The sequence below is a fragment of the Crocuta crocuta genome, unplaced genomic scaffold, assembly GCF_008692635.1.
Source record: "Crocuta crocuta isolate KB4526 unplaced genomic scaffold, BGI_CrCroc_1.0 scaffold10, whole genome shotgun sequence".
In the NCBI taxonomy this organism is placed as follows: Eukaryota; Metazoa; Chordata; class Mammalia; order Carnivora; family Hyaenidae; genus Crocuta; species Crocuta crocuta.
Window position 1 is genome coordinate 5017203 of NW_027527551.1, and position 23903 is coordinate 5041105.

The following is a 23903-nucleotide window of genomic DNA, read 5'->3' on the forward strand; positions in this document are numbered from 1 at the left end:
CCGCGTTGTATTTGCAGAAAGAAGAGCCCAGCAGCCGAAGACCGAGGGACGGGGCGCCCAGGTGACGTGCTCAGCGACGCGTTATAGTGCATAACGTCCCCGCCGTGCAGACTTCGGCTCGGAGTCGGGGTCCCAGCCTGGTCCACGAGCGGGGATTTTGAGGCGCCCCTGCCTGCCCGGCCGCACCCGGCTTACATTCGGGTAGTTTTTGTTGTCTGCTTACAAAAGAAAAGGAAGCTCATCCCACTTTAAAAAGAATTCTTGGGGCGCCTGCGTGGCTTAGTCGGTTAAGCGTCCGACTTTCGCTTAGGTCATGATCTCGCGGTTCGTGGGTTCGAGCCCCGCGTCGGGCTCTGTGCTGNGCTGCCTCTCTCTCTCTCTCTCTCTCTCTCTCCCCTAGAAATAAATAAAACATTAAAAAGTTAAAAAAAAATAAGAATTCTTGAGGGCAGCAAGCACAAAACATACAAACTCTTGAAATAGGACAGACTGGAGCTAAAGTGACTGGCAGTGGAGTTGATGTTTTGGGTCAAGGATTGTCCACTTTACCTACATTTAAAGACCAGCCCTGGGCGTGGTACCAGTGATGACGCCGTCCTGCGATGCTGGTTACGTTTATGAACCAGGCCGACCCCAACCACTGCGTGCTTTTGAACACCACCACCCGCTGCCGTGCCAGTCGCTCACCGTGCCCTTTGCCAAATCTACAAGCACTGTTAGTACCATAGGCAAGAAAACACACTGACAACCTACAAAGCTGTGTTTGTCATAGTTAATTCCAGTAGGGCTGATGCTGTGTGTACTTAGAAGCTAGGTAAAATTTGCATGAAAGCTACTACAAGCATCTCAACCTAATTTCAGTATGCCTTTTTTTTTTTTTTTTTAATCACCTAAAAGTGTTAACTCCATTTTAGGAAGTTGTTTTAAATATTAAAAAGAACAACTATTTTATCATAGCTTGCACTTCGAGACTAGGTTCAAGATAGTTTTTTTCCATAAAAAATAATTTTGATCAATAACCCTATACCTTACATTCATTACTCATTGTTAACTATTCCATGAATCTTTTAGTTGTGGGATCCAGCAAAGAATGAAAAATTGCAAGAACTTTTTCTGCAAGAGATACACATGGGAGAACTTTGGTTATCCAGAGGTGAGAATGTAAACATTCTTTTGTAAGCAGTTACTTTTGATAATACATGTTCAAAAAATATTTTGATTGATGTTTGTATGTCAGAGAACTTAACTAGCTAGATGTGTTAACTAACTTGCTTTAGTTAAAGAGAAACTGCCCCAGCATTTTTGCTTGATTCCACTGTTCATCCCCATCATATTATACTGACCATTCAGTTTGATGTTGCAGTCTAGGAAATGGGCAGATGGAAAAGCAAAGCCAAATACAGTAACTTCATTTATTTTCAGATAAAATTCTAAGTAAATGAACTTTCCAAATGACTAAATGTTGTATGAATTAAAATTTTAAGAAGTTTAAACTGTTTTATAAAATTTTTCTGCATTCTGAAGAGTAGTCTTAACAAAATAACTACTTTTTTTTTTTTAAGTTTATTTGTTAGAGAGAGTGAGGGAGGGGCAGAGAGAGGGAGAGAGAGAATCTCAAGTCAACTCCATGCTGTCAGCATAGGGCCTGACACGGGGCTTGATTTCATGAATCCTGAGATCATGACCTGAACCAAAATCAAGAGTTGGATGCTTAACCAACTGAGCCATCCAGGCACCCCAATAATTACTTTCTTTAAAATTTTTAAACGTTTATTCATTTTTGAGAGATGGAGAGAGACAGAGCATGAGTGGGGGAGGGGCAGAGAGAGAGAGGGAGACACAGAATCTGAAGCAGGCCCCAGGCTATGAGCAGTCAGCACAGAGCCATCACAGAACTGAAACCCACAGACCATGACCTGAGCTGAAGTCGGATGCCCAACAGACTGAGCCACCCAGGAGCATCAATAATTGCTTATTTTTGAGGATAAAATCACTATAAATGACCATTCTTGTATTTAATGTAGTGATGTCTGTAGGGGCTACCTTGGACTTAATGGCCATTAACTGGATTTTGAATGATAATTTATCCCCACCTAATTCCACATAGATTTGAGAAGGCTTCACAATATTGTCAGGTAAAATGATGGTAGATGCTGGAAGTATTTTATAAATATTATCTTTAGGAATCATGTCTTTGTTCTGGTGCTAAACTCTGGAAAGGAAAGTAATTTGCTTTTAGGTTTCTTTTTTTCTTTAATGTTTTTTATTTATTTCTGAGAGAGAGACAGTGTGAGCAGGGCAGGGTCAGAGAGAGAGAGAGGGAGATACAGAATCTGAAACAGGCTCCAGGCTCTGAGCTAGCTGTCAGCACAGAGCCCGACGTGGGGCTTGAACCCACGAACTATGTGATCATAGCCTGAGCTGAAATCGGATGCTTAACCGACTGAGCCACCCAGGTGCCCCAGCTTTGAGGCTTCTTATGTGAGGGATGAATGATGTTTCTGGATAAATGAGCATTATACCCATTTATGTATCTTTTTTCCAAGTTTTGCAAATTTCCTCTCTTTACAGTGCCTGTACCTATTTTGGCTCTTTTGATTCTGTTTTTTGGAAAAATTTTGTTTTTCACCTGCATTTAAGAGGTAGCATCCTCCAGAATTTATGAAAACAAAGTCAGGATCCTGGACAACAGATAGCAATACTCAAGATTTTTACTTTAATTCAGTGGCTTAAAACCATGATAAAGGTTTTGAGAAATGGAAAAAAAAATTAGAGTTATTGCATATTAATCATTACAATTTGAAATTTTAGTATTCGATATTAGAGCGTTTCTTTTAGGAAGTTTTATAAATGGGCTAAAATATCTTAAATATTACTGACAAAATGAATAGTTAGAACTGATTTAGATGATATAAACAGAAGTGATTTTTTTAATACATTGATTTTTGAGAGAAAGCGTGAGCGGGGGAGGGGCAGAGGGAGAATCCCAGCAAGCTCTACACAGCCAACACGGAGGCTGATGCGGGGCTTGAACCCACAAACTGTGAGATCATCATTGCCTCAACTGAAGTCAGATGCTTAACAGACTCAGCCACCCAGCTGCCCCTAAACAGGAATGATTTTACACAAGGAAATAAAGCATAAATTTTAAGGACCTTCATTTGCACGGGTCTCTTTGAATGTTCTGGGATGAGTCTTACCAATTTTGTTTTCATAATTTTATATTCTTTTTCTTAAAAGGGCTCCCCAGGGGTGCCTATCAGGCTCATTCAGTAGAGCATGTGACTTTTGATCTCAGGGTCATGAGTTTGAGCCCCACTGCGGGGGTAGAGATTACTTAAAAAAAATAAAATCTTTTAAAAGAAAAGGGCCTCAAAGTATATAAGCTAGGGGCCTCACAAAATCTTGATTAATTTTTAGATGTGGATAATGCTTGTACATGGGGATAATTAAAATAGAACCTTTCAGTTTTAACATTTTTTGAATTGGGATAGTACAAATATGGAGAGAAAAGAAGGAATTATAAACTAAAGTTATTTTATGACACATCTTTATTCACTTGAGCCTTCATGTCATAGAGGTGACTATGTTACAAATATTGAGATGATTAAGATAAAAATTGCAAACTTAGGTTTTAAAAATTTTATCTCTTTGGGGTGCCTGGGTGGCTCAGTAGGTTGAGCGTCTGACTTTGGCTCAGGTCGTGATCTCACAGTTCGTGGGTTCGAGCCCTGCATAGGGCTCTGTGCTGACCACTTGCAGCCTGGATCCTGTTTCAGATTCTGTGTCCCCCTTTCTCTCTCTGCCCCTCCCCTGCTCATGCTCAGTCTCTCTGTGTCTCTCAAAAATAAATAAACGTTAAAAATTTTTTTATCTCTTATATGGAAACCAATTTGACAATAAACTATTTGTAAAAAAAAAGAATAAAATATCTTTTAAAAAAAGGAAAAAAAATTTCTCTTAAGGATAACACTATTTCTCTAAATCCCTAAATTGGTTATTTAAGGGTTCTGTATGTCCATATTTTACTTCTAATGGAGTTCTCATCTTGGTTGCTTATTTAAAATCCCACCAAACCCCAAACCAATTTTTTTAAAAATTAAAAAAAAAAAATTTTTTTTTTTTAAATTTCTGAGAGTGAGTGAGCAGGGAAGGGTCAGAGAGAGAGGGAGACACAGAATCCGAAGCAGGCTCCAGGCTCTGAGCTGTCAGCACAGAGCCAGATGTAGTCTCGAACTCACGAACCGTGAGATCATGACCTGATCCGAAGTCAGACGCTTAACTGACTGAGCCACCCTGGCGCCCCTACCCCACACCAATTACATCAGAATTTCTGGGGCAAGACCCAGGCATCCATATTTTTTAAATGTCCCTACATTATTAAAATACACTGAGGACCAGCTTTTTAATGCAATAATTTTTCACCTAGTTTTCTAGAATCTTTTCCATTTTCTCCACTTCCTTCTGCCACCACTCCCAATTTTCATTCCTTTGCTGTCAGGTAGTATAGTCCTGTAGCCATCTCATCGTGGTTGTGTCCACATAGGATGACAAAGCCAGTAACTTTGTTTGAAATTGTTTTTGTATCATAATAGCTCTATCAATTTGAGAGGAGGAACTATTATATCTTTTTTTAAAAAAAGGTTCAATACGATCAAAGTATTTTGACTTCATGTATCATGCCCATAAAGCTGTAATTTTATTAACTTAAACCTTTCAGTGAAATACTGGTAAAGTATAGAAATATATATATGTATAAGAAATACCTTCATTAAATTCCTACAAAGTTACTAAAAACCCAGCAATGAAAGTTTCTTGGGTTGAAAATGTAAAATTAGGTGTCTAGACACAAGAACTTTAACTCTTAAAACTTATGTAATATAGGCAAGGTTTGCTTTGTGTGTCCTTCTGATGGTTTTTCAATTTATTACAATCTGGGAAGCATTGTTTTCTGTCATGCACTTTTATCTTCAGATGACCAAGTATTTCAACCAACAAATGCAAAGTTATGTAACACCTGAGAGGCAAACACACTGTATTCTGAAGGTTCAGAAAATTAGGTTCTATTACTGATTTTGGTATTAAATTGGTTGTGAAACTTTAAATCATTTCACTGATTTTTGCCTCAGTTTCTTAGAATGAAATAGTAAGACTGTTTCCATGTTTTCACTCAAACAAATTTTATGATTGGGGCGCCTGGGTGGCTCAGTTGGTTAAGCATCTGACTCTTGATTTTAGCTCAGTTCATGAGCTCATGATTCGTGAGTTTGAACCCTGCATCAGGCTTGACGCTACTCAGAGCCTGCTTGGGATTCTCTCTCTCCCTCTCTTCTTGCCCCTCCTCTACTTTCTCTCTCAAAATAAACATTAAAAAAATTATTTTTTTACATTTATTTATTTTTGAGAGACAGAGACAGAGCACAAGCGGGGGAGAGCCAGAGAGAGAACGAGACACAGAATCCAAAGTAGGCTCCAGGCTCTGCGTTGTCAGCGCAGAGCCTGATGCAGGATTCGAGCTCACGAACCATGAGATCATGACCTGAGCTGAAGTCGGAGGCTTAACCAACTGAGCCACCCAGGTGCCCCCAAAATAAACATTTTTTAAAAATTGTATGATTAACTTCCACAGTGCATAAATTTTCATTCTTACTTTACAGCCAGTCATCCTTAAACTCATTTTAAAACTTAGAAGTCAAAGTTCATAAATCTCTTTTCTTCCCCTATATATGTAATTCATGTTACACTAAACCTTGTTTCAAACTCTTTGATAACAGGATCTGTTTCTGAATTCTCATTTAGCCAGAACATCAGGTGTTTCATTTATATTTCATCAGTCACACATGTGGAGTTAAAGATAACTATCTTCTATCAGTAACAGCAGACCACCTTTAAAAAATACTCAACACCCCCTTCTTGCAAACCCATATTGTACAACATGCAAACTAAGAAAGAGTGCACTTTTTAAAAATATTTATTTTTGAGAGTGAGCGCAAACAGGGGAAGGGCAGAGAGTGGGACAGAGGATCCAAAGTGGGCTGTGCACTGTCCGCACAGAGCCCGACGCAGGGCTCAAACTCACAAACCTTAAGATCATGATTTGAGCCAAAGACGCTTAACTGACTGAGCCACCCCAACACTCCCAAGAATGCACTTTTTAATAGTAATTTGGGTCAAAAAATTATTCATCTTGCAGCTTGATCACAGTGAATCTAAATTCTTTTTAATGGTTTTTTTTTTTTTGAGAGGAACAGAGCGTTAGCAGGGGAGGGGCAGAGAGAGAGACGGAGACACAGAATGAAGCAAGCTCAAGGCTCTCTGTCAGCGGAGCCCGACACAGTGCTCAAACCCACAAACTGTGAGATCATGATCTGAGCCAAAGTCAATGCTTACCTGACTGAGCCACCCAGGCGCCTCTGAGCGCAGTGTATCTAATTGGCAGCTCAACATTTGTCCCATTTGTAGTCTTTACCTTTTTTTTTTTTAAGTTTATTTTGAGAGAGAGCATCAGCCAGGGAGAATCAGAGAGAGGGAGAAGGGGAGAGAAAGAGAGGGAAGGAGAATCCCAAGCAGGCTCCACACTACCAGTGTGAAGCCTGACTAAGGGTTTCAGCATACAAATCATGAGATCATGACCTGAGCTGAAACCAGGATTTGGGTGCTTAACTGACTGGGCCACCCAGGTGCCCCAAGTCTTTATTCTTTAAGACTTGTTTAAATAGTCTGTAGTTTGATATGCTTTTTTAATGCTTGGTGTTTTCTTGGTAATTTGTGGGATGTATATTTTGAAGAATGTTAGAATTTTGCTTTAAACTGTATCAATCTGTTTCAGGAGAGCATCAACTGGGGGTTGAACATCTCAGCAATGCCCTTTTAGTGTGTGGACAACCACAGGAACTTCTGAAGGTTTTCCAACACACACTCCCTCCTAAGGTATTTGAGATGCTGTTGCACAAAATTCCCCTTATTTGCCAGGTGAGTATGCACTTGTCTTTGCTAAATGAACCATGTTAGGCTTGATTATATAAAAATAGCAGTTTGTGTGTGGATAGCCCAGGGTTTTAAATGAGTAAAATCTCTGAATTTTTGGTTGCTTTTCTTGCCTTATGAGGAAACAAGCATATTCTTTCATGTTCTTTTAACTATAATGAATTGTTTATTTTGTTGAGTCTTCTAGAGGTTTCAACGTTAAAGATAGCGTTAATATTTAGTCTTTGTACTTTCAAAGACACAATTAGTGACTGCAATGTCAAGAGGCCTGTAATAAATGGTATTGTTAGTTATATGATGTAATAGCTTCAAAACTAGATGTAATACAGAAAACCTTAGTTTATCAAAGCAGAATACTTCTGGCTTCAAATCCTATGACAAAAGAGAAATTACTTTGATAATGTAAACATACAGGCTAGTTATAATTAGTATTTTCTTAAGTAAAAGTTTAGATTGGTATCAAATGAAATCCATTCATAAGCCAGTTTATTAGTAGGTATTAGTCAACGTACATTTTCCAAACTGCTTGGTATACCTATGCATCAACTAGAATTTCCTGCAGATGTCTGGATTTGTTTTAGGATTCATTTAGCCCTAAGGCACTACTTTAACTTCAGTTCACTTTTTATTGCACTGATCACATGACATGGCTGAGAATACACTCTATATTGTTAGACTCTCAGCTTTTGGACAAAACACAAAACACAGTCTTCAGTAGAGCATAATAGTCAACTCTTAAACATTCTCAAGGTAATCGCAGATGGGATGTTTCCTGAAGATCTATGAAAATATGGTTAGGATAAGAATGTGTAGTGCCCATCCTGACACAAAAAGGGAGGCAAGAAAAGGATCGTGCATTGAAATGATGAGCAAGTAACTATTTTATGTATTTACCAGCAATTTGAGGCAGACATGAATGAACAGGAATACTTGGAGGATGATCGTGCTTGAAAAACACTTCAACGTATCCACAGTCCAGTCAGAATACTATGGTACCATATATAGTATAAACAACTGCTCAGTGATATTCCATTTATTTTACTTTTAGTAATAAAAAATTTTTTTCTATCTCATACATGATTGAACACATATTTTGCTTTAAAATTAACAGTCACAATTGAAGAAACAAAGGTTTATTTTTCTAATGAAGTTACCAAGCTGCTGAATCTTAAGGCCTCAACAAATGTTGCATCTTATTATTTTGATTGAATAAGACCTTCTATTTTGATTATTCCCGGTAAAAAGCAATTTCGTTTCTCCAGTTGTTTTCCATTTGCCAAACAGTGATGACAGGTTAACATGGTGGCTACTGCTTTCAGGGGACTCTGTCAGAGGAGTCCTCTTTCCGTCACAACAGCTGCTGGCAATGTTTGATCTAAAGTCCGGCCATCAGGACTTCTCTATCGTGGTTGGCCGAGGAGTCCTGCTTTGGCTGCCAGGGCTTCATTTTGCTGAATATGATATTCCTGAAATCTCATGGATATTCTCTGTGTCATTTTTAAATATTTCTGTAAGCAATGTTCTGTACAGGTGGTCTAGAAACAAAAAGACAGGATCCAAGAGGCAACACAGAAATATTAATTTTTTAAAAAATGCATGTATTTTTACATAAACAACCAGTGGGTGGTTTGCTTTTCTTTGAAAATACAAGAACTAAATGGTATTGAGTAGCAAATGACTGTAGCTTCCAATTGTTAATAGTTTTATCCATTTACAAATATTAATATATACTGAATGCCTACAAGTTTGTAAGCACTAAAAACAATGATTAATGTCCCTGCCTTTTCCATATCTTATTCTGATTGTTAAAACACAGGCCCCGTAGTTTGTTCCTTTTTAATGAGAAACTCCATTCCCAATATTCTTAAATTTTAACACTTCTTTCTAATAAGAGTATTATATTAGCTTAATATTATACTAAGTAAAATAGTAGCATTTTTCAAACGTCATTTATTTAACAAGGACTTACTGATTGCTAGTTATATGTTCTTGGCATGAATGTATGTCCCTTTCAGCCAGTATATAAATGTTTTGATGAGCATATTAGAAGTTAAGATTTCTGAGAGGATTAAGTTTTCAGAGTCCACCTATGCAGTATGAGCCACCCAACTTAAGCTCTGTTTTTTCCAAAATTAACCTGAGTTCTCAGGGTCAAGTTTCTCTAGCCAGGCCATCTTGACTGAATGCTAATTAGTAAGAATCTGTGCTATGGAACAACAATTTAGCAAGCCCCAAGCATCTTATCTAAAAAAACCAAAATCTGCCATGGTACAGTATGACTGTCATATTACATTTGGGATCATTAAACTCAATGCCATGGGTCTCGACTGCTTCAGTTGCTCTGAGCAGTGGGACATAAAAGGCAACCCAGATTCCTGTAATAACTGGAACAAGCGAAATGGTTAGGAGGATCTCATTTCTATTGTGTATGACAAGCTTAGAGAATTTTTAGAAAGCAGCACTTTTCATACCTCTTCAGGTTTTACTTCTCTTGTTGTGAAGTCTTTAACGCAGTCCAAGAAACAGGTTTCTGTAAGTTTATTGTAGGTTCCAAGAAATTCTTTAAACTATGAACAAATCAGAGCATTCTTTAATATTTGGCTTTTAAAAAAAAAAGATGTTTTGAAACTTTAATTACTGATGTTTTGTATTTGGGCAAAATACCCCGTTATACTTGAAGTAAAAATTCTTTAAGTCAGGTGGGCATAGTATGAGCTGTGTAGTATGGTCTACAAAATATCGACAGATTTTCTAGTTGAATATTTATTTTTTCCTGGATTATCTGTCAAATTATCTGGAAAAAAATGTTTCATATCATTTAAAATACATTTTTGCAAATGTAATTTGAAGTTATTTTGTAATATCATTGACTGACATGGTTGCATTCAGAGGTGACTTAAATTTTTTGCAAAATTCTTTTTCATTAATTGTAATACCTTACCTGTTTTATCTGATCAGATTCTGGTATTTGTGCAGCCATATTCTTTTGCTATGTTTATTAGTCACCTGATTTGAAAATTAAGGAAAAGTTAGTGTGTGAACAAATATTTTTGGCTAGCTGAAGAGTTTGGTAATTAAAACAAAAACAGTTTATGAAAAGAAATGAAAGAATGCTTACCTGAAATTATTTTTATTATTTTATAAATTTCTAATGGAGTATGTAATTATATCCATCCCCCTGCCCCCCATCTCCAAGGTCATTAATGGCAACAAGGAATGCTATAGTTTAGAATTAGATTTTTTTAATGCTGATGATTGGCTCTGTTCATCTAAATCTTCAGTTGTTTTTTTTTTTTTTTTAAATTTTCAGTTNACCGCTTGTTTTGCTACCTTGCAAGGTCACTTGCTAGAGCCTCATTCCTAGTAGTCTTAAGGGAAACCAAGAGATGTCTGGTGTCTTCTGCAAGTACTTAAGTTTAACTATTCCCCTGGTTCCTAATGTAATTTGACCTAAAATAACAATGATCATTTACCATAGAGATGGTAAATGCATAGATACAAAGATTCTATTAATTGTAATGAATAGTAATGAAAGATACTCATTTTTCTAAAAAGACCTTAAAGAAAGTACAAGAGATATACATTCTGCAATTCAAAAAGTGTGATCACAGAGATTTATTAGAAACTTGTGAACCTGTGACACTTATGATCTAACTTGGGGGCAGCAGAGAAGTGAAGGTAAGTCATAAAAGCTTTTCTGAATTACTGGGATTTTCACATCACTAAATGGAGAGCCCAGGCTCAGTTAATACAGATATAACAATGTATCACATTATTTACTTAACTCTATCCTGGCTAGTTCTACTGTAGATGAACATATCATATGAAAGATTTATTTAAAATAAAGCTTTTTAAAAGTAGAAATTAAACAGTATGAAAAGGGAAGAATAAACAAATACTAATCATGTACTCTGTAGACTAAAAGAACTTCTATGCATTATATTTAGCTTTGAGTTTCCTGATACTGAATGCATTCCTGAAACTGAATGTGTTTATCATTCTTACTGACTTGTCACTTATTATCTAAAGTGGCTGTGAAAATTAATTAGTCCACATTCTCTCCTGTGGTTGTCCGTAAAGACCATGGGGGCAGTAATGAGGCACACTAGTTCCTCTAAGCCAGAGTGATACCAATGGACGCCTACTAAAGAGCCCTAACCCCTACAGTTGCCCCACCAGTAATGAGGAGCACACTACCCTACACACACCTTAAGTGACAGAGTGAGAAACCTTGACTTCTACTCTATACCTAGTACTAATGAGGTGGCACTTGCCCCTATTTCTGCTAATGGGCCAGTGTCAAAAGGAGCCAGCTAGAAGAGAAGGTTTAAACAGTATCTGGAGCCTCAATATACAATATGCAAAATGTCCAGGTTACAATAAAAAAACACTCATCATACCAAGAACTAAAAAAAAATCTCAAACTGAATGAAAAAAGATAGTTAATATGTATCTAACCCTGAGATGACAGACTTAGAATTATCTGACACAGATTTAAAACTATTATAAAAAATATATCAATGAACAATTATGAATATGCTTGAAACAAATAAGACATTAGAAGAACCCAATGAAAATTTCAAGAGGTGAAAAATAACCAAAATAAATTGAACAGATAGATTCAAGAAGCAAATGAATGCAAAGAGCATAAACACAAAAGAAGTCTACATCAAGATATATCACAGCTAAACCTCTAAAAACTAAAGACAAAAATTTTTGGAAGCAGCAAGTGAAAAAGTGACATTTTACGGACAGGAGAAAACAATTAGGATGACATCAGTCAACGTAGAAATCTGTATCTAGCAAAAATAAATATGCTTCAAGAATGAAGGGGAAATCAAGACATTCTCAATTGAAAGAAACTAAACTTTGTTGCCAGCTGACCTACCCTAAAAGAAGGATTAAAGTTCTCAACAGAAAGGAAATGATAATAGGAGACTTGGAACATCAAGGAGGAGGGAAAAAACAGTAATAACAAATATGAGTAAGTACAATACACTTTCCTTCTCTCCTTGAGTTTCCTAAATTGTGTTTTTGACAGTTGAAGAAAAATTGTAAAATTGTCTAATGTGGTTCTAAATGTATATTATAAATGGTGAAGGTAAAGGAAGGTAAAGTTTCTACACTTTACTGAAACTGGTATTGACACCATTAGACTGTGATAAGCTATGTATATATCATGTAGTACCTAGAGCAATCACTAAAAAAGATACACAGGGAGACACACTCAAAAACTATAAATAAATCAAAATGAAATTCCAAAATATACTCAAGTTATCCACAGAAGGGCAAGAAAAACAGAACAGAAAACAAAAAATAAAATAGCAAATTTAAGCCCTAATAAACAACTACATTAAATATAAGCAATAATTAAAAGAGATCGGTAGAGTGGATTAAAAAACATGACCAACTATATGTTATCAGAAACTTACTTCAAATATAAGATTGAAAATAAAAAGGATGAAAAAAGATCTGTCAAGCAAATGATCAAAAGAAAATAGTGGATATGTTAATATCACACATAGTAGGTGTCAGAGCAAAGTAAATTACAAGACAGAAAGGGACACTAAGATTAATCTACCAAGAAAACATAGCAGTCCTACATGTGTATACACCAAACAAGGAAGTTGCAAAATATACAGAATGTAAACTAATGGAACTGAAAGGAAACCGATCTAGTGGGGACTTCAGCATCCCTCTTTCAACACTCAATAGAACTGGACAGAAATTTTACAAGGATATAGAAAAACAACACCATCAACCAATAAGGAATCAGTCTGCATTTATAGGATGGTTTACCCAACACCACAGAATACATATTTTTATCAGGTACCCACAGAACACAGACCAGGGTAAACCATACATTCTGTTCCACAAAAGCTGCCTCAACGAATTTTAAAAGAATTGAAATCATATAGAATGTGTTCCTGACCCCAAAGAATTAAACTAGAAATTAGTAACAAAAACCCTCCAAACATTTGAAATATGTGGAGGGGGGGAAGGAGGGAATCCCAAACAGGCTCTACGCTGTGAGTTCAGAGCTGAATGCAGGGCTCAATCTCACACACTGTGAGATCATGACCTGAGCCAAAATCAAGAGTCAGATGCATCTGACTGAGCCACAAGGTGCCCCTGGAAAATAAACTGCTTCTGAATAATACATGGGTCGAAGAAGAAGTCTCAGGGAAATTTTAAAAAAATTATTGAACTGAGTGAAACTCAAAACACAACACATCAGAATTTGTGGGACACAGCTAAATCAGCCACGAGGAAAACTGGCACCTAAACACATTCACTAGAGAGGAGTAAAGGTCTCAAATCAACAATCTAAACTTTTGCTTCAATCACCTAGAAAAAGAAAAGCAAAATAATGAAGAGCAGAAGTTAATAAAAACAAGTGCAACAGGTAANATGTGGCATCTGACTGAGCCACAAGGTGCCCCTGGAAAATAAACTGCTTCTGAATAATACATGGGTCGAAGAAGAAGTCTCAGGGAAATTTTAAAAAAATTATTGAACTGAGTGAAACTCAAAACACAACACATCAGAATTTGTGGGACACAGCTAAATCAGCCACGAGGAAAACTGGCACCTAAACACATTCACTAGAGAGGAGTAAAGGTCTCAAATCAACAATCTAAACTTTTGCTTCAATCACCTAGAAAAAGAAAAGCAAAATAATGAAGAGCAGAAGTTAATAAAAACAAGTGCAACAGGTAAAAATCAATGAAACGGTAAGCTGGTTCTTTGAACAAAGATTAAAACAAACCTCTAGCAAGACTAATAAAAAAAAAGAAATCACATTATCATTATAAGGAATGAAACTGGATATATTACCATAGACCCTGCAGACATCAAAACAGTAAAAGCACTACAGATAACTCCGTGTATAGAAATCTAACAACTTACTTATGAATTTAGTAGTATCCTGATACCAAACCAAAGAGACATAAAATTAGAGTAAAATATCCTCATAAATACACATAAAAATCTGTGACAAAATAACAACAAATGTAATTCAGCAATATAGAAAAAGAATTATACACCTTGAATAAGTGGGTTTACTCTAGATATGCAAGGCTGCTTCAGAATTTGGAGAAAAATCACTAGATCTTATCAATTGATGCAGAAACAGCATTTGAAAAATTCAACACCCATTCATGATAAAAAAAACTTTGAGAAATAAGAAAAGAGAACTTCTTCAACTTCATAATGAGCATCTACAAAAAACTCTATAGTTAATGGTGAAAGACTAAATATTTTCTCCTAAGATTGTAAGCAGGGCATGAGATCTGCTCTTACTACTCTTAATATGCTGTTGGAAGTTCTACCCGGTGCAGTAAAGCAATCAAAGGAAATAAAACATACAAATGGTAAGGGAAGAAAGTAAAATTGTTTCTCTTTGCAGATGACATAACTGTGAACATAGAAAATCCCAAGGGATCTGTAAAGACACTCTTAAAAATAGTTCAGCAAAGGCACAAAATACAAGATAAGTGCAAATATCAATTCTATCCCTATATACTTGCAATGAATAAGCAGACAATAAAAAGTACAATACCATTAACAGTCACTCAAGAAAAAACTTAGCAGTGGGGTGACTGGGTGCCTTAGTTGGGTTAAGTGTCCAACTATGGCTCAGGTCATGATCTCCACTGTTTATGAGTTCTGAGCCCTGCAAGCCCCTCACTGCTGTCAGCACATCCTCTGAGGGATCCTCTGCTTCCTCTCTGCCCCTCCCCCACTCTTGTACTTGTGTACTTTCTTCTAGCTCTCAAAAAAATAAATAAAATTTTTAAAAAAAACTTAAAAATTTAGGGGTAAATTGAACATAGCATGTATAGGGCTTGTATACTGAAAAATATAAAATGCTGATGAAAAAAACCAAAGACCTGAATAAATGGAGAGACATATTGTATTCATGGTTTGGAAGATTCAACATAGTATGAAAAAGGATGTCCATTTACTCAAACTTAATATACAGACTTAATGTAATTCCTGTCAGGGTCCCAGTGAGATTTCCTGTAAATACAAATTTATTTTAAAATTTATATCACCAAAGGGACTAAAATAGCTAAAACAAATTCAAAAAAAGAATAAAATGGGAAGAAGTCTGCATGGTTCTAAGACAACTTACAGAGTTACTGTAATCAGTGCAGTGTGGTACAGGTGGAGGAGTAGACACAGATCAATGGAACAGAACAGAGAACCCAGAATTAGAGTTACATTAATAAGCCTAACTAATTTTTAGTAAAGGAACAAAAGCAATTAATTGAAGGATAGCCTTTTCAACAAATGGTACTAGAACAATTATAAATCCACAGGAAAAAACTTAGCCTCAAAATCTCTCATTTATATAGGAGTTACATAAAAATTAACTCAAGATGGATCAAAAACTTAATAAAACAAATTATTAAAATGTATAGTGACACCACCAAATACTGGTGAGTACATGGAAAAACTGGATCACTCAGATATTCCTAATGGTAATGTAAAATTGTAATGTCACTGCAGGACAGTTTGGAAGTATCTTGGAAAATTAAACATGCAACTACCATATGACCCAGCAATTGTATTCTTTGGCATTTATCACAGAGAAATGTAAACTTACATTCACACAAAAACCTGTACGTGAATGTATATGGAAACCTTATTTATAACAGTCAAGAACTGGAAACAACCCAGATGTTCTTCAGTAGGTGAATGGTTAGACCGGTACACCAATGCCATAGAATATTACTCAGCAATAAGGAGGAAGTTTTTTCTTCAAAATTTTATTTAAATTCTAGTTAATATATACTGTAATACTGTTTTCAGTAGAATTTAGGGTGAATTCTAAATAATCATCACTTACATATAATACCCAGTACCCATCACAACAGGTGCCCTCCTTAATGTCCATTCCCCACTTGGCCGATCCTCCCACACAACACCTCTCCAGCAACCCTCAGTTTGTTCTCTACAGTTAAGAGTTTCCTAAGGTTTGTTTCCCTCTTTTTTTCCTCTCTTCCCTATGTTTATCTGGTTTCTTAAATTCCACATAAGTGAAATCATATGGCTTTTGTCTTTCTCTGACTTATTTCACTTAGCATAATTCACTCTAGGTCCATCCATGTCGTTGCAATTGGCAGGGTTTAAAAAAAAAAAAGGATGAATCTCTAGAGAATTATGCTGAGTGAAAAAAAGTTAATCCCAAAGTGTTACATACATATATATGTATATAACATTCATAAAATGACAAACTTACAGAAATAGACAATATATTAGTGGTTGCCAGGGGTTAAGGGGGAGATAGGGGTAGGAGGGAATTAAGTATTGCTATAAAAAGACGAAATGAGGACTTCTGTAATGGAGATGTTCTGTATCTTGACCATATCATCAATATCCAGGTTGTGATATTATATGTGATATTCTGTAGTATGTTATCATTGTGGAAAAGTCGGTAAAGCGTGCAAGGGAACTCTGCATTTTCCCCTATAACTCCAAGTGAATCTACAATAATCTCAAAATTAAAAGTTTAATATAAAAAAAGAGGTTGTTTAGCTGTCTAATCTTTGCCAAAGAACAAGATGCAGTGTGCAGTGTAATGTTAGCAAACATTCAGAACTAGAGTTTTTTGGGCTTCTCACTCAGAAAACAGCTGAAAAGATCCAAGAACTGGTTAGATAACTTTTGTGAAAATAGGTGTTAAATGAAGCCACTGTTTTATGGGAACCTAAAAAAATACAAGGGCAATAAAACATGCATTACAGAGCTTGGTTTAGCAATAGGCCTCTAGCTGAAATGACAAAAGGACATCAATAAGACTGAGCCTTTTGAATTGTTACACTGTATAGTATACTCACTGTACATCAAGACATTGGTGTTTCTACACACAAAAACAGAACCAGATGTTTTCCTTACTTATAAAAACCTTAGAAATTTTCATGTTTGCTGACTGTGATGTCAAAATTCAGTTCTTTTTCCTACTCCTAGCCTTTTATTTCTTCAGGTTAAAATTCATATTAATCCCTTTTTAACTAGAGTTCAGAGAGGCAGAAGGTCTGAAATATTTAAATGTTACATTTCAGAGACTGGTAACACTGCTGATTATTGACAAATGATGGTTGTTACTGGGAAGCCTTTGACAACACATAGATGAAGAGTGCCCCAAATGTTCTTGGTATGAATTTTATTTAAAAATTTTCTCAGTATTGCTTTTTAAAATACAGTCATTAATAGTATATATATCCTCCTTTAAATAAAGTTCTATCATATTATGAGTAATCTGTTTCTTGAGAATTTGGAAAAGAAAAATAGTTCTACTACTCAATACCCCTATGTTAACATCTTGAAGTCCTTTTCTCTGAAATCATTCAATTATATATTTTATTTTTTCAAATGTCTTCTCAGACCTACAAATGAACTCAAGAGCTAACAGTTTTCTCAAGTTCACCTAAAACTCCAAAGCTCTTCTCTGTAGTCACTGATCCATGTAATTATAGGTCATTGTTCCTAGAAAATATTGGAGATAACTGAGTGAGTGACTTTCACATGTACTTGCTAATTTGGGGTCTTCTAAGTCGTGGAGCATTCTGTTTTCCAGTGATTTAATCCTAAATTATACTGATTAACAAAGTCCAACAGCCACACAAACCACCTGATGTTGAAAACAGCAGAAATAATGATGCTTCCTTTGATTTAGTCCTAGTTGTCAGCTATTACAAATGTTATTGTAGAGGCAGCTATCCAATCTGAGGTTACCTTATGGTTATATCCCTGAAACCTGGAGAAGGAAGGGATAAGAGTTCTAGAATCTCTGGCTTAGGTCTTGGGAATGATCACAGCACTAAGTTATTTTTGTGTCAAACAAAATATATATATAATAAAACCAGGGAACCAAAGAGTAAAGAGAGATTTTGTCAGTCAATTCAAACCTTTTCTGATGCATGAGTTTCCTTTTTGTTCTGGAAAATTAGTTGTCCAACCTTTGCTTGAATGTCTCCAATGAAGCCTGATTTCTTACCTGAAAAATGAGGGGATCACAATATGACTGCTGAGCTCCCTTCAAGCCGTATTTGCTGAAATGTAAACTTCTGATGGCTAAATCATTTTCAATAAGTGAAATTAGTTTTCTTTTTTTTTTTTTAATATTTTTTTTAAATTTATTTCTAGGAGAGAGAGAGAGACAGCGNACAGAGCCCGACGCGGGGCTCGAACCCACGAACCGCGAGATCATGACCTGAGCGAAAGTCGGACGCTTAACCAACTAAGCCACCCAGGCGCCCCATGAAATTAGTTTTCTTAATCTATTCTGAGGTTATAATTCCTTGGCAGATGTGTTATTCTACATATTAAAAAGTACTTAACATCTTTATCTTCCCAGGTAGTGTATTTAGGTAACACAGGACATACCATTCCCAGAAAAATTTGAATATTAAAAAGCAAACAAACAAAAAAACAACTAACTAGGATGTGACAGGGGAGACGCGATTTCCTTTTTGGAATCCTATGCAGATTTGTACCAGGTCTGGAGCCAAATTTCTAATTCTGTTCAAACTTAGTTTGCAATAAGTGATTCTTCTGATGTCCTTGGCCATTATCACAATAACTGACCCTGGTCTCTGCATGACTGGTACTGGGTAATTGGTAATCTTGTAATTCAAGTGAAGGTCATGATGGATGATACAACTACTGGGTGATAGGTATTTGGAGAACAGGATATAACCATCGTCTCAGAGTATCTCCACAGGTTATCTTTCATCAAAGGAAAATGGTCCCTTTATATTGGAAAGATCGGGCAGTCACCACCATAACCAGTAAAGACACATATCAACTATGTGGTATTCTTGTCAAAAATGTTTGATCTGATTCTGATCATGAGAGAAAAATTAGGAAAATCCACAATGTGAGACAATTTGTAAGACAGACTAGTCTTCAAAAAGTTAAAACCATAAAGAAAAGGAATAGAAGGCTGCTCTACATCAAGTGACTGAAGAGTCATGACAACTAAGCCATTTGTGAACTTAAGACCCTAATTAAAAAAAAATTGAGTTAAAAATAAAGTTATTTTTGGGATAACTGGAGAAATCTGATTACGTTACCTTATTAGGTGTGACAATCTTCTTATGGTTTTGTAAGAGATTGAGCTTGCCCTGTGCTGACAGCAAAACCCAGAGAGCCTAAGGGGGTACTTGAACCCATAAACTGTAAGATGAGGATGGAGGCGGAAGTTGGAGGTTGGAGGCTTAACCCATTGAGCCACCCAGGCACCCCTGTAATATACTTGTCTTAAGGAGATACATGGTGAAGAAATCAGGGTTAAAGGTCATCATGTCTGAAACTTACTTACAAACAAGTCAGAAAAAAAAGTGTATCTATTTATATTGTTATGTATGGAAATAGGACAGTGGGAAGTTGGGAGGAAATTAAGATGTTAACAAAACAAAAGAAATGAAAGAAAGAAAACAATCTTGTGAGCCACGATTTTTGTTTCAGGGCTATCAGTGTCTTTGATAGGGCAGATGTCTAAATTGATTTGAACTAACCTGTCTGATCAACCTAAGACAGGACTCTGCCACATTGCAGAAGGCATAGGAAGTTATGTCCAAATAACTGGCAATCCTAACTCAACTTATTATTAATCAGAGCAAAAATTACTTTTGAAAGATTACTGCTTTTGGGTTTAAAGCACGGCTTCCAGGCCTGAAGGATAAGCCCCTGAGCACTAGACTAGATGGGGGCAAGACTACTTGGTTTTCAGGACTGATATGAAAGGGTCTGTAATCAAATCATTTATGGAAGTCATTTTAATAAGTTTCTGTGCCTATGGCCATGCCTTGGAGACTACAGGGGAAAGGTCATCTTTTCTGTAACTAAGCTTCGCCTAGAAAATAAGGGAGTTAAATCATCTTCAAAGTCTCTGACATTGTCAATCTTAATTCACCTACATTATAAAACAAATCGTGAACAAACAGGTACCTAAGAGCTCACTGATGAAGAAATGTAACTGAAATAAGAAATAATGATTAATTACAGAAACTTATTAAGAATAATTAAAAAGTTCTCCAAAACTGAGCCCTTAAGGTCCCTTTTAATTCTAGGGATTTTTCTAAAAATTTGTTTTGAGAGACAGTGGGAGAAAGAGAGCAAGCAGGGGAGGGGCAGATAGAGGGAAAGAGAGAACCCCAGGCAGGCTGTGGGCTGTCAACGCAGAGCCCCATGTGGGGATCCAACCCACAAACTGTGAGATCATGACCTGAGCTGAAACCAAGAGTCACAGGCTTAACTGACTGAGCCACCCAGGCGCTCCATGATTCTAGGGAGTTTTCTATTAGCTGAGATGCAAATATAAACACTGCTATTTAGCTTTTACAGCAGATTACACTTTGTGCTTTGATTAATCGCTTTTTTAAAACCTTTAATAAAGCCTAAAAGGAAACGTCTAAATTTTAAGTTCTTAAAAATTAGAAAATCAGATAAGGGGTGTCTGGCCGTGGTACTGTCTACAGGAGATTTTTCAGTTGAGGGTCTCTTGCCTGTCAGCTCAAGGTCACCGCGTGAATGCTTTACAATCTAACTCACTGTTCCAAAACAAGGCACTGACTCCCCAAACCCGGGCTGGGGGTGGATCAGGGCCTCAAATCCAACCCTCACCCCGGTGGCACAGGAAGGTCCCCAGGATCCTGCTCTGGGGACGCAGTCTCCGCAACCCCCCCAACCCACCCCTCCCTACAGTCCTATGTACACGCGGCGGCCTCCTCCAGAGACCCCCTCCACCTTTCCGGAGCGCAGTCTGCCGCCACCCCGCCTGGGAACCTGGGATTCTAAGGGCAGAGAAAAGAGACCATACTTAAGCACAGGCTCTCGCATCCGACACCAGTGCGAGGCTGGGGGGCTGCGCTGCCAGTCCAGTCTAGGGGCGGAGGGTCTGGGTCAGGGCGGGCGCCGCAGTCGCTGGATGGAAGAGAACACGTGGGAGAGGCGATGTCAAATAGCCCTTAGACTTTTCGACGCGGATTCGTTATAACGCAGGAACTCTAGAGGAAAAGCCGCTATCCTCAGTAAATTCAAAATTCCTCTGATGATTAAGTTTTGCAGTTGTATGCGTACTCAGTGCTCTTTTTTCCTGACTTCAGGCCAAAAATAACTCGAATCTGTCGAGAGGTTTTGTAAAACTAATTTACTTAATCCCGCGTCCCTAACGGTCTCCAGGAGCTACACTGTAAACAGTCCCCAATCAACAGGAGTGGTATTTTCAATTAGGTCGGGACCTGTGCGGGCCTTCGATGAGAATTTCGAGTTTTACTCAACGTTTAAGTCTCGTGGGGCAATGTACTGTCTTAAAAGAAACAAAAAAACAAAAACGACCAAATTCACACGTTCTTAAGCCTTTTACACTGGGAGTTTGTTTCCACCCGGAGAGGGATAGAAGAACACCTGAAAGCTTTCAGCTTTTTCGTTGGTCGTTTTGGATGATTATCTTGACGCGCATGCGTGTTGAGTCTCGGGGAGGGGCCGGCTTAAAGGGAAATGGGTGTTGACTCGCGGGCAACTGAATTTGTCAGATTATACCCGTGACTGCGCGGTTGCCGAGGGTTCGGCTAACGCGGAGGGGTGGTTTTAGGTGTCCGATGGGTGCATCTGGAGGGGTGTGTAAGACTCTTTGGCGGAAGAAAGCTAGTAAGCTTCTTATATGGGTGATTTTTAAAAAACATTTCAGTTTTACTTGCTTAACTCTCACTTCTCAACACATTTTAACTTTTATCTGTTTGGTTTTTCACTGCCGGTTCTAGGTTTGGGGGGTGCTCTCTGTTATGGTTATTGTTGCTCACGCGGCCTTTCTCTTGACATCCCTACTCTCAGCTTTACTGGAGTGTGCATTAATGGACTGAGTGGGATTAATGGGTAAATATGATCTTGTCCTCTCGAATCCTGGACTAAATACCAAATTGAAATATCTAGCTTTTTGGATAGTCTGTTTAGACATTGTTTTATTTCAAGGTTGATGATTGCGTGCTTTAAAATCATTTGAAATTCACATTTTGTTTATCATACTCCTCCCTCATTCCTTCTCCCCAAAGTCCTCAAAGCGGTGAAAATTTTGTTCTGAAGTTTTACGGACCTAGAAGAAATTCTTCTATTCAGAATTGTGGGACTAGTTTTGTTACCAAAATATGAAAGGCTCTGAGTTTAGCCCGGAAAAGAAAAAAAGGGCTAAAATACCAGCGAAGAGACTTCGTGAGGTAGTTTCTCCAAATCAGGGAGATTATTTGGCTTTGCTGAAAGATGAGTTGCCCTGTGTTCCTCCAGCGTTGTCTGCAAATAAACGTCTTCCAGTTAGAACCGAGGCTAGCTTGAATGGAACATTATGTGGTATGTGATTCCGAATAGTTCTCACTTTTGTAAATCTTTAGTCTTTATTTTCATTTCATTTTTTTTTTTTGCGTTCCAGAATTTAGAGGATTTTTAATGTGTAAATTCTCAAACATAAGATGATAATGTCTCGTTTGTATAGATGTTTGAAAGCTGACTCCTTTCCCTGGGGAAATGGCTAACACAGCCAGTCTAATGGATGTTATAATATCGAATAGGTGGAATGAATGAAACATTTCCCATTGTGTTTTTTCTTTCTGTGGTTTTCGCACATTGTTCTTGTTCACATCTGTGGTGGATACACTTAACTCTTATGATGTGTTTATTGTTCATTGATAGGGCTTTTTACCAAATGCTCTATCTTCTGTTTGGATAGTGTTATTCAGTTTGGCATGTATAACATGCAGAAGGGTAACTTCTGCCTTTTGATGGCTTCCGTATTTCAATTCACTTGACCTGTCTGGAGTTCAGTGAAAATGAAGAAGACCTATGCTTTGTCCATTTCATTGATAATCGTAAGGATCAAATTAATGAATATATGTGCAAAACCAAAAAAACATGCTGCTTTGTGGGGGGAGGGTATGACTTAATAAAGCTTGCTTTTATGTCATGACATATTTTATTCCTGTCTAATGACTCTATCCATACTTTGTCCAGATCCAACAGTGTAATGATATATTTTAAAACATATTTATCTCACTTGATTGTCAGTACTCTTATTTTCCAAAATATCAACTGTAAAACTTAAATCAGGATCTATTTTAATTACTAAGTTAAGTGTTTTTGCATGAAAAGTGTCTTGCAGTGTAGGTTTTGCTTTAACATGGAGTTGTTAGTTCTTGAATCATGCCTGTACAGTTTTTAAAAGAAGAGGTTCAGATTTTAAAATCACTCAAATTGATTCCTTCGTTTTGTTAGGTTCATCAGACTTGACTTCTGCTGGAAATTATCAGCAGCCTCCATTACAAAATTCTACTGTGTCAGAAAGCGTAAGCAAAAGAATTTGTCATTCCACTTATGTTAAACTTTTCAGGAATGTTAAGTAATGCATTCTTAAATTATGTTTGATTAGTAACAGGCCTTAATTTTGCTTAAATTTCACTTACAAAGGGAAATGGTTTACATACTACAGTTGTGATTTGAATAGTATTGAGACATTAAACAAAAACTCTTCCATAAAATTAAAATAAAAAATACTCATTACTAAGATGTTGAACATTGAGAGAAATACTGTAATCAAAAAGAAGCTCTGCTCTGATCTAAGGAAAAAGTATTCTAGACCAGAGACTTAACTTACTATTAGGTAAAGGTAAAGAAACAGTAACAACATCATTTTTAAAAAGTGAGGTATGATTACATATCATTCAAACTATTGTGAGGTCTTCTGTGTGGTTTTTTTGAGGGGTCTTTAAAAAATAATAACATGAAATTCTCATCTTGACCTTTATAATATTGAAAATATTTGATGATAAATATATTTTGCTCATGTAATCTAATTAGATTTTGATCACTAATCATGTTGTCTATAGATTGTCCGTTAAGCAAGCCTCTAAAGAAGAAAG

At 36.9% G+C, this 23903-nt stretch overlaps 3 protein-coding genes across 18 annotated transcripts in view; 2 read left to right on the forward strand and 1 right to left on the reverse strand.

The window, feature by feature from the left end:
* Window positions 1-586: 586 nt before the first annotated feature.
* TOMM20L (translocase of outer mitochondrial membrane 20 like) lies at window positions 587-8060 on the forward strand. Its single transcript, XM_077769108.1, has 4 exons — window positions 587-715; window positions 1072-1153; window positions 6830-6972; window positions 7885-8060. Exons 1-4 carry the CDS (start codon window positions 587-589, stop codon window positions 7936-7938), a joined length of 408 nt encoding a protein of 135 aa, XP_077625234.1. The 3' UTR covers window positions 7939-8060.
* TIMM9 (translocase of inner mitochondrial membrane 9) lies at window positions 7452-21213 on the reverse strand. 4 transcript variants are annotated; one of them, XM_077768663.1, is made up of 6 exons: window positions 20819-21210; window positions 19071-19173; window positions 17904-17992; window positions 9929-9993; window positions 9459-9554; window positions 7452-8522 (listed from the first exon to the last, which is right to left on the reverse strand). In XM_077768663.1, the coding sequence occupies exons 4-6, from the start codon at window positions 9965-9967 to the stop codon at window positions 8388-8390; spliced, it is 270 nt and encodes an 89-aa protein (XP_077624789.1). In that variant the 5' UTR covers window positions 9968-9993; window positions 17904-17992; window positions 19071-19173; window positions 20819-21210; the 3' UTR covers window positions 7452-8387. The 4 variants fall into 4 exon arrangements, with proteins under 4 accessions (XP_077624789.1, XP_077624779.1, XP_077624806.1 ...); XM_077768653.1 differs by lacking the exon at window positions 19071-19173; XM_077768680.1 differs by lacking the exons at window positions 17904-17992; window positions 19071-19173 and having other exon boundaries at window positions 20819-21213.
* A 315-nt stretch (window positions 21214-21528) lies between these two features.
* Window positions 21529-23903, forward strand: part of KIAA0586 (KIAA0586 ortholog) — a 112122-nt gene continuing 109747 nt past the window's right edge. For 8 of the 13 annotated variants that reach the window (XM_077768692.1, XM_077768739.1, XM_077768722.1 and 5 more), the window contains exons 1-3: window positions 21558-21648; window positions 22050-22341; window positions 23260-23330. In XM_077768692.1, the coding sequence (XP_077624818.1) occupies window positions 22143-22341; window positions 23260-23330 (270 nt within the window). In that variant the 5' untranslated portion in view covers window positions 21558-21648; window positions 22050-22142. The other 5 variants (XM_077768745.1, XM_077768762.1, XM_077768703.1 and 2 more) reach the window with 5 other exon arrangements.

Excerpts from the sequence above, each read along its gene's own strand:
- TOMM20L (XM_077769108.1), top strand. The coding sequence starts at position 587 with ATGACGCCGTCCTGCGATGCTGGTTACGTTTATGAACCAGGCCGACCC. Across the intron at positions 716-1,071 it reads TTGCCAAATCTACAAGCACT|TTGTGGGATCCAGCAAAGAA; the intron begins GTTAGTACCATA and ends TGAATCTTTTAG. Across the intron at positions 6,973-7,884 it reads AAATTCCCCTTATTTGCCAG|CAATTTGAGGCAGACATGAA; the intron begins GTGAGTATGCAC and ends TGTATTTACCAG.
- TIMM9 (XM_077768680.1), bottom strand. The coding sequence starts at position 9,967 with ATGGCTGCACAAATACCAGAATCTGATCAGATAAAACAG. Across the intron at positions 9,555-9,928 it reads AATCTGATCAGATAAAACAG|TTTAAAGAATTTCTTGGAAC; the intron begins GTAAGGTATTAC and ends ATTTGTTCATAG. Across the intron at positions 8,523-9,458 it reads GAGAAGTAAAACCTGAAGAG|ACCACCTGTACAGAACATTG; the intron begins GTATGAAAAGTG and ends TTTTGTTTCTAG.